Source organism: Oratosquilla oratoria, chromosome 24 (assembly GCF_046742065.1).
Source record: "Oratosquilla oratoria isolate Oo_2021 chromosome 24, ASM4674206v1, whole genome shotgun sequence".
Lineage (NCBI taxonomy): Eukaryota > Metazoa > Arthropoda > Malacostraca > Stomatopoda > Squillidae > Oratosquilla > Oratosquilla oratoria.
The window spans coordinates 35913954-35923953 of record NC_134800.1 but is presented as its reverse complement, the minus strand read 5'-3'; the positions used below and the strand labels follow the sequence as shown (position 1 = coordinate 35923953).

The 10000-nt window shown below is 52.6% G+C and overlaps 1 protein-coding gene across 2 annotated transcripts in view; it reads left to right on the top strand.

The window, feature by feature from the left end:
• Window positions 1-10000, top strand: part of LOC143038556 (uncharacterized) — a 92895-nt gene that overhangs the window by 22884 nt on the left and 60011 nt on the right. For both annotated transcript variants that reach the window (XM_076207903.1, XM_076207904.1), the window contains exon 2: window positions 4114-5395. In XM_076207903.1, the coding sequence (XP_076064018.1) occupies window positions 4757-5395 (639 nt within the window). In that variant the 5' untranslated portion in view covers window positions 4114-4756. The remainder of the gene's footprint in view (window positions 1-4113; window positions 5396-10000) is intronic.

Genomic DNA, 10000 nt, shown 5'->3' with positions numbered 1-10000 from the left:
CTCCGGACCAGGTCCAATAGATATCCTAGGAATTTTGTATGTGCTCCACCTTAATACATAAGGGGAGCTGACAGCCGACGACTCCTTACCTCCCCTTATTGTAAGCCGGTGACATAGAAAAAGTCACACACCTGTATAACACTAGACACCAGTCCAACGTTTCTTCCCAGAGAGATCTATGCGAGGACCCAGGGATCGCTGCCAGCTGCTGTGGGGCTGCAAGTTTCCAATCTGTGAAGCTCGGGTGGCAACAGTTATCATTACTCCCATAAGAATCTGTACACCTGATTAAGATAAGTCTATAAAATTGCCAATCAACGATATTAGAATGGGATACCAGTAAGGCAATCGGTAACCATTTTCGTCGTGAGTAATTCGGATACCATAGAAGATCAGGACCGTAGGCACACGGAGGGTGTAACTTCATAGTAATTCTCCCCCTCCACCTACCCCCTCCCTCTTCCCTTATTAACTCTCCCACTTCCCTCTCCCTTTCTCCCTTCCTCCTTCCTCCTCACCCTCCCTCCTCACCCTATACCATCCCTTCTTCCTCCCCCTACCTCCTCACCCCCTTCCTATGTTAGATACGACGAATGCATTTGTCGTATTGTGACCCAGATAGTAAGAGGTCTTCCGTGCCAATTGGCACTTCGAGAGTGCCCTCGTCTATCTTGTTCCTTTTCGCCCTCCCCTCCCCCCTTCCCCTTGCCACTGAAGGGGTTGACCTTTTTCGGGCCATAGGCTTCCCCAGAGACGAATGAAATCACCTGGTATGAGCCAGAACGAAATGGTCAAATATGAAAAGTCTTTCACAGCTGTTGGAAAGATGATAAACAGTGCCGTGGATACCGTGATAAGCGGAGAGTAGTAAAGTTTGACATCTTGATTATCCCGTTTGCTACCGGGAGAGTGTCACAGGGATCAGTAAAATGACCCTGACGGCAGCTAAAGAATGATTAGATAATAGATAAGTAAACAAATAAATAAATAAATAAATGTATAAAGGCAAACAAAAAGGGAAAGTGCCACCAGGTTTGGAAGGTGGTGATAGAATACATAGATAATTCATATATCTTCATCTGTTACGGTGTTACTTGGATTGTTTTGATAAAATCTGAATACTGATTTGTTGTTAAGTACTATATTGATTTTCTATTGGTTCGTTCATTCCTGAAATTTGTCCCCAGCTGAATAAAGCCTGGAAATGGGAACTCTGACGCAAATGCTAGGTTTATGTTAAACTGTTTGTTTGTGTAAGTGTGTTTGTGTGCAAATAATTTATCATTATACACTGGTGGCATGGCTTCCTCCTCCTCACCTTGACCAATCCCAAACGACGTAATGAAGCTGAAAAAAAGGATTGGATGCTGGAGGGAAGGGAGAGGTCCGTTTAGAGACCGTGAGTCAGTTTTCATTCTGAAAAAAAAAATGTGGCTGAAAGGCACGAGTTTTTGAGAGCCGTTACAGGACTGAAGGAGATGAAGTCTTTGAGGATAGCCTTTACCTACTGCAGCGACGACTTGGGGGAGTTGAAGACCACAGTTCCTCCGGTGCATTCCCAGATCAAAACTCTTTTGATCAAAGACTCTCTCTCTTCTGAAAGATGTCTAACCTTTTAATCTTCCAAAGATGTCCCTCTCCCCGTCTGTCTATATTTAATCCTTTATGTACTGGGACAAGCTCGCAGGTCAAGTAGTTTAGAGCGTTGCAGCGGAGGCCGCAAGCGAGTTGTACCAAGGGAATGGTTCTTGAAATTCCACGGTACAAAGTCCCCTGTAAGGGGCACCGTCCCAGCCTCCTGATAAGAGGGGATGTTCGCGACCTTAAACCGAATCATTAAGTGCTGGGTAGTTCGTCTCTTCTCATCCTACCTGCCGCCAGGCTTTTTTATCCATATCCCTGGCGAAACTTCCCCCTCCTCAGTATCGAAAGTATTAAAGAGGCACTCCTTTCTTCCTGAAAATCGGAAAGGTGAGCATGTGTATCTGTCAACGGGACTTTGTGTGTGTGTGTGTGTGTGTGTGTGTGTGTGTGTGTGTGTGTGTGTGTGTGTGTGTGTGTGTGTGTGTGTGTGTGTGTGTGTGTGTGTGTGTGTGTGTGTGTGTGTGTGTGTGCGTGCTTGTTTGTTTGTTTGTTTGTTTGTTTGTTTGTTTTCGCAGTAGGAACGATTGGGAACCACTGCATTGCGCCGGAGCACAGGAATTTCACAATAGCAAATGGTGTAGGGTGGTGGATGGATGAGAGGTTATGGATGCGCTCTTCTGAGCTTTGGTCTCCTGGCAGGAGGAAGTTCGGCTTTTAATTTCCATTTTTGGCTCTTGATTAGACCCTCAATTCTCCCTTCACTGTGTGGATGACGTGTCCTGACTGATGCCAGGCTACTATATTCAGTTGCAGAATACTTTAAGGTACGTTTTGTTCGGTGGTATTACTAGCCTCTTGCCAATGGCGGGTGATGCGCTTCATACAACCTCCTGGTTGTAGATTCGGTTAAAGTTATCAGCCTCGTACTTTGCAGCTCGAAGCAAAACCGCCCCACCATTCAAAATCAAGGAATTGGTGCTCTAGACAATCGTTTAACGACATCATTAAGACATGAACGATCATCGTTTAGCGGTAATCGCGTGACGGCGTGAAGGTAGGAGATCCCCAACAGAATCGTCTGGCCTCAGCCAGAATTGTGTATTTGAAGATCACCGTCGTAAACGCCTTAAGAGAACAGTAAGAGGTCTTGACGTCACCAATATTTCCTGATATCACAATGATGCTCTGTAATAATCTGTAACAGTTTTGGCCGTCCTCTCGTTTGGTATTTCGAGTCGTGTATGAAATATTCACACACACACACACACACACACACACACACACACAGACAGACAGACAGACAGACAGACAGAGAGAGAGAGAGAGAGAGAGAGAGAGAGAGAGAGAGAGAGAGAGCTATGATTTGCTGTTACATGCACACATACTGATGACTCGTATCATCGGCAGCGATATTACGTGAGCAAAGCTTCGTTATCGGCGCAGGACGTGGTGGTATTGCCTTCTGCCCTCCAAAGCTCGAATCAGGGACGATTCGATTTGTTGAACCTTCCACTGGCAACATCGTCTCACACGTTCCTTTCTCGGGTATCACCAACACAGGCGATTAGAGTCGGCCCTTGCAAAGCTCTCTAACCTGTACCGGAGAGAAACACTTCCCCCCTGGAAATACCTGCGAGTTCGAAGTGACCCGAGACCCGGAAGTTGGTCCAAACCGGACTGACCATAGGACGTACGCATCGTCCGGCCCACTGACCCAGACGGACTCTGCCTCTATGGGAGGAATGTGGCTGCAAGTGGTTGGCCGGCCGGCCGGCAGTCGTATGTAGACGCAAACCCGAACAGAAGGAAAGGCAACAAAAACAAAAACCTAACCTCGTTTATTCATCTCTGTGACATGCCCCCGGTGCGAATCTCCTGCTTTCAACTAAGTGAAATAATCTGTCGTACGCCAGCAATAGGTCTGGATCCACGAGACTGTCGATAAAGGATCCTGAATGTTTATGCAGACCACAAAGTGTCCAGAGTTTAGGGAAAGAGAACTGCTGAGAAAAAACGCTGGTGTATTTTGGCCCTGTTCACACTAGTGGTTTGAACCGCGGCGGTTTAATGACAGTGCAAGTCAATGGAGGCGTTTACACACAACCGCGCAGTTTTTCCTTGACTATGCGGTACCGCCACGGTTTCCGCACGATTCAAAGCACTAGTGTGAACAGGTCCTTTATAATGTCGACAGAGTTATAATGTCGACGGTTACGGCTATATTTGAAGATCAGTGTGAAATATTTCTTATTATCGTAGAGACGCATGTGAACAGTAGCAGTAGTATTTGTCCTATCATGCATGACTAGAGATCTGGTTATTTTTTAAATGTGAGTTTTAATCGTTACCATGTTGCGATTTGACCGAAATGGTAGTTTGTCAGTGATGATTAGCTTGGACTAGTTTTCCAGGGCATTTATTATCGCCAGTGAGTGTGATGTTCCAAAAGAAAAATGGAACAGTGAAAACAGGGCAAAATACGACCTCTCTGGAAAGCGAGCAGCTTGTCATCTTTATTTTGTTTTACAGGTCCTTGGCGTGGGAAGAAAAGTGGACTTGAATTCCCCGTGGCAGGTCGCCACATCAATCAGAGTTGACCTTGTTGCCGTCCATCCATCCATCCATCCATCCATCCAAGAAACAACTCGATAGCGAGTTGTTGTCCTCCAGCGCAAGATCTTCCTCCGATCCATGCATGGTGACGGGTGGATACCCAACTTGAGGAAGTACAAGTCACAATACTTTACTTGGTGTTGCAATAGGCACAGGCTGTCCCACGTTCACTGAGTGTCATGGATATGCAATTTGTCACCGGTGACCGGACTCGACAGCTTTAATAATTTGTGTTTTGGCAAATATGATTACACGTTTGACTGGGGTTTGTGGTCAGCCTCACGAACTGAATGGCAGAGATTCGCAGCCTACCTGGACACCCACTCGAACTTCCAAGCGCATAAACTCGGAACTGAAGAAGACCTTGCCTTGTCTGGAGTATCGCTGCAGTAGTGGTGACAACAGGCGCGCGTGACGGGGAGCGGGGGCGGGCGGGTGTACGGGCTGGGTGACGTGTCACCGATGAGAACTTAACGAAGTGAATAGCGCATACACACACACACTCACACACGCACATACACAAGCACGCACCTTCATCACTCACGGCCTGGGAATTGACATGTGGCCGCTGTGTAACAAATTAGATTGTGGCAAAGCGATAGATGGAGGAAGAGGAGAACAAGGAGAGAGGGACAGAGTAGGTTCTGGTGACGGAGAAGGTGAGGCGGGTTGTCATGGATGCTTGGGTGAAAGGAAATGGATTCGCTCTCCTCCCCGGCTTAGCATTTCCGCACAGGACACTTCGCTCCCCTACATCAGTAATGGCTCGGCCGGTGCCGCCATTACTGCCGGGAGCACCTCGGCCCACCTGGACCTTGAGGACGCGGGCGGACCCCAAGACCCATCACTATCAGACACCAATAACGTCAGCGATGTTAGCCGACGTCGCCGCACCCAGCTGTGCCGCGTGGTGGCCGGAGTTGCGAGCGTGGGATTAGCCGTGATCACAATCACCACGTGCCGCGAGTACATCCGCGCCGTCCTGGTGTGGGTCGAAACGCAGGACGAGTGGACTGTCGTGGTCATCTTCCTAGGGCTCTTCACGCTCGTCTCGCTCCCCTTCACCTGGGGCTACCTCCTCGTCAACGTCGCCGTCGGGTACATGTTCGGCCCCTTGCATGGCGTGGCCGTCACCATCTGCACCGTCACCATCGGCGTCCTCATCTCCCACGCCATCGTCAGACTCTGCCTGAAGCAGGTGAGGAACCCTCACGTAATTCATGGTGTATTTTTCTCATGCCCCCCTTAGTTATGTTCTGCTGTTCTTTAACACCCTGGAGGTTAATTCAGTACTGAATTAACTACTACTAGTTTTTAGTTTCTGGTCCCACTTGTGAAACTGTGGCCACTTTAGAGATCCGCGGACTCCAGATGGAGAATCATTGCCTCGGACGGAGGAGGTGGAGGAGGAGGAGGAGGAGGTCGGTTAAAGAGTAAAGTTGGACTACAGCTGAGAATGTTTTTCATTTTTTCCTGCTCTCCTCCCTCGCTCTCCCTACCTCCCTCCTCTTTACCTCCCCTCCCTCCTTTTTTCCTCGCCTTCACTTTTACTTCCTCTCCTTTTTGATATATCTTGAAATAGGGCTGCAAGCACACCACAACATGCCAAAGCTCTCCGCCCCAAGGCACTTGGAAAAACACTGATTTTAAGTTTTCTTGAAATGACAATAACAAAAGAAAAAAAATATTGTCAGACTCTTTTTTTTTTTGGGGGGGGGGGGATGCACTTTACACCACCTCAGATTTTTCGACGGTAAACTCTGGGTGATCAACTGGAGGTTCACGGTAGTGGTGCGGAATCGAAAGTCCATCAAGCATGAATGCAACTCTCGTCTGGGGATTGACGCAAAAATGCGTTGCCAGATGTACAATACCAGTTTAACAAATCTCCACATCGTCCACCTCCTCCTCCTCTTCCTCGTTGTCCTCCTCCTCCTCCTCCTCCTCCTCCTCCTCTCTTCCCCCGTTCATACCTCTCATCTTCATACCTCTTTACCTCTCATCTTTTCTTCCTTCTCCACCTCCCTTTCCTGCCTTTCCTTCTCGACCCATCCTAACCACCCCTCCTCCTCCTCCTCCTCCTCCTCCTCCTCCTCCTCCTCCTCCTCCTCCTCCTCCTCCTCCTCCTCCTCCTCCTCCTCCTCCTCCTCTTCCTCTCACCCTTCACCTATCTCCCTTCATGTCTTCCACATGCCTCTCCCCTTCCATTTTCCCTTTTCACCTCTTCCCCTCCTTTCCACCTCCACCTTTCCCCTCCACCTGTCCCCTTCACCTGTCCCCTTCCTCTCTACCTCCACGTTTCCCACTTTCACCTCTCCACTTCCGCACTTCTACCTTTCACACTGCACCTATCCAATTCCACCCCTCCCCTCCTTTCCACCTCTCCCACTCTTTCCCACCTCTCCCCTCCTTCCCACCTCTCCCCCCTTCCCACCTCTCCCCTCCTTCCCACCTCTCCCCCCTTCCCACCTCTCCCCTCCTTTCCACCTCTCCCCTCCTTTCCACCTCTCCCCTCCTTTCCACCTCTCCTCCTCTTACCCCTCCCCCTCTCCCTCCCCCTCTCCCCTTCCATCCTTCCCCTGTCATGGTGGGGAGTGAGATAGGAAGGGAATGGTATGGAGAAAGGGGGAGTTGGGGGAGGGGAAACTGAGATGAGGGATCAGATGGAGAGGAAGAGGAAGAGGGAGAGTGGAGGTAGAACGGAGGCGGAAAAGGGGAGGGAGAGATGGTAAGACGGAGGGAGGGAGGGAGAGAGAGTGGGAGGGAGAGAGTGGGAGAGAGTGGGAGAGAGAGAGTGGGAGAGAGAGAGTGGGAGAGGGAGAGAGAGTGGGAGAGGGAGAGAGAGTGGGAGAGGGAGAGAGAATGGGAGAGGGAGAGAGAGAGTAGGAGAAGGAGAGAGTGGGAGAAGGAGAGAGACAGTGGGAGAAGGAGAGAGAGGGAGTGGGAGAGAGGGAGAGAGAGTGGGGAGAGGGAGAGAGAAGGGGAGAGGGAGAGAGACTGGGAGAGAGAGAGAGAGTGGGAGAGGGAGAGAGGGAGAGAGAACGGAAGAGGGAGAGAGAGCGGGAGAGATAGAGAGAGCGGGAGAGGGAAAGAGAGCGGGAGAAGGAGAGAGAGTGGGAGAAGGGGAGAGAGAGAGAGAGAGAGAGAGAGAGAGTGGGAGAGGGAGAGGGAGAGAGAGTGGGAGAGAGAGAGAGAGAGAGTGGGAGAGAGAGAGAGTGGGAGAGGGAGAGGAGAGGGAGAGAGAGTGGGAGAGGGGAGAGAGAGTGGGAGGAGAGGGAGAGAGAGTGGGAGGAGAGGGGAGAGAGAGTGGGAGGAGAGGGAGAGAGAGTGGGAGGAGAGGGAGAGAGAGTGGGAGGAGAGGGAGAGAGAGTGGGAGAGGGAGAGAGAGAGTGGGAGAGGTAGAGAGAGTGGGAGAGGGGAGAGAGAGTGGGAGAGGAGTGGGAGAGAGGGAGAGAGAGGGAGAGAGAGGGGGTGAGAGAGGGAGAGAGAGTGGGAGAGGGAGTGGGAGAGGGAGAGGGAGTGGGAGAGGGAAAGAAAGAGTGGGAGAGGGAGAGAGGGAGAGGGAGTGGGAGAGGAGTGAGAGTGGGAGTGGGAGAGAGAGTGGGAGAGGGAGAGAGAGTGGGAGAGGGAGAGAGAGTGGGAGAGAGTAGAGAGAGTGGGAGAGGGAGAGAGAGTGGGAGAGGGAGAGGGAGAGAGAGTGGGAGAGGGAGAGAGAGAGAGTGGGGTAAGTAGAGAGAGAGAGAGTGGGAGAGGGAGAGAGAGTGGGAGAGGGAGAGAGAGTGGGAGAGGGAGAGAGAGGGAAAGAGAGAGGGAGAGAGAGTGGGAGAGGGAGAGAGAGTGGGAGAGGAGGAGAGAGTGGGAGAGGAGGAGAGAATGGGAGAGGGAGAGAGAGAGTAGGAGAAGGAGAGAGTGGGAGAGGGAGAGAGAGTGGGAGAGAGAGTGGGAGAGAGAGTGGGAGAGAGAGTGACTGGGAGAGAGAGTGGGAGAGAGGGAGAGGGAGAGAGAGTGGGAGAGGGTGAGGGAGAGAGAGTGGGAGAGAGAGAGAGTGGGAGAGGGAGTGGGAGAGGGAGAGAGAGAGTGGGAGAGGGAGAGAGGGAGAGAGTGGGAGAGGGAGAGAGAGAGTGGGAGAGGGAGAGAGGGAGAGGGAGTGGGAGAGAGAGTGGGAGAGGGAGAGAGAGTGGGAGAGGGAGAGAGAGTGGGAGAGGGAGAGAGAGTGGGAGAGGGAGAGAGAGTGGGAGAGGGAGAGTGGGAGAGGGAGAGAGAGTGGGAGGAGAGGGAGAGAGAGTGGGAGGAGAGGGAGAGAGAGTGGGAGGAGAGGGAGAGAGAGTGGGAGGAGAGGGAGAGAGAGTGGGAGGAGAGGGAGAGAGAGTGGGAGGAGAGGGAGAGAGAGTGGGAGAGGAAGAGAGAGTTGGAGAGGGAGAGAGAGTGGGAGAGGGTGAGGGAGAGAGAGTGGGAGAGAGAGAGAGTGGGAGAGGGAGTGGGAGAGGGAGAGGGAGTGGGAGAGGGAGAGAGAGAGTGGGAGAGGGAGAGGGAGAGAGAGTGGGAGAGGGAGAGAGAGTGGGAGAGGGAGAGAGAGTGGGAGAGGGAGAGAGAGTGGGAGAGGGAGAGAGAGTGGGAGAGGGAGAGAGAGTGGGAGAGGGAGAGAGAGTGGGAGAGGGAGAGAGAGTGGGAGAGGGAGAGAGAGTGGGAGAGGGAGAGGAGTGGGAGAGGGAGAGGAGTGGGAGAGGGAGAGGAGTGGGAGAGGGAGAGGAGTGGGAGAGGGAGAGGAGTGGGAGAGGGAGAGGAGTGGGAGAGGGAGAGGAGTGGGAGAGGGAGAGAGAGTGGGAGAGGGAGAGAGAGTGGGAGAGGGAGAGAGAGTGGGAGAGGGAGAGAGAGTGGGAGAGAGAGTGGGAGAGAGAGTGGGAGAGAGAGTGGGAGAGGGAGTGGGAGTGGGAGAGGGAGAGGGAGAGGGAGAGAGAGTGGGAGAGGGAGAGAGGGAGAGAGAGAGAGAGAGAGTGGGGAGAGGGAGAGTGGGAGAGGGAGAAGAGAGTGGGAGAGGGAGAGAGAGTGGTAGAGGGAGAGAGAGTGGGGAGAGGGAGAGGAGTGGGAGTGGGAGAGGAGAGAGAGTGGGAGAGGGAGAGTGGGAGAGGGAGAGAGAGTGGGAGAGGGGAGAGAGAGAGGGAGAGTGGGAGAGGGAGGGAGAGGGAGAGAGGGAGGGAGGGGAGAGGGAGAGAGAGAGTGGGAGAGGATGGGAGAGAGAGCGGGAGAGGGAGAGAGAGCGGGAGAGGGAGAGAGAGCGGGAGAGGGAGAGAGAGGAGAGAGAGGAGAGAGAAGGAGAGTGGGAGAAGGAGAGAAAGGAGAGAGAGGGAGAGGGAGAGAGAGTGGGAGAGGGAGAGAGAGTGGGAGAGGGAGAAAGAGTGGGAGAGAGAGTGGGAGAAAGAGTGGGAGAGAGAGTGGGAGAGAGAGTGGGAGAAAGAGTGGGAGAGAGAGTGGGAGAGGGAGAGGGAGAGAGAGTGGGAGAGGGAGAGAGAGTGGGAGAGGGAGAGAGAGTGGGAGAGAGAGAGTGGGAGAGAGAGAGTGGGAGAGAGAGAGAGGGAGAGAGAGAGAGAGAGAGAGAGAGAGAGAGAGAGAGAGTGGGAGAGGGAGAGAGAGTGGGAGAGGGAGAGAGAGTGGGAGAGGGAGAGAGAGTGGGAGAGGGAGAGAGAGTGGGAGAGGGAGAGAGAGTGGGAGAGGGAGAGAGAGTGGGAGAGGGAGAGAGAGTGGGAGAGGGAGAGAGAGGGAGAGAGAGGGAGAGGGAGAGAGAGTGGGAGAGAGAGAGAGAGTG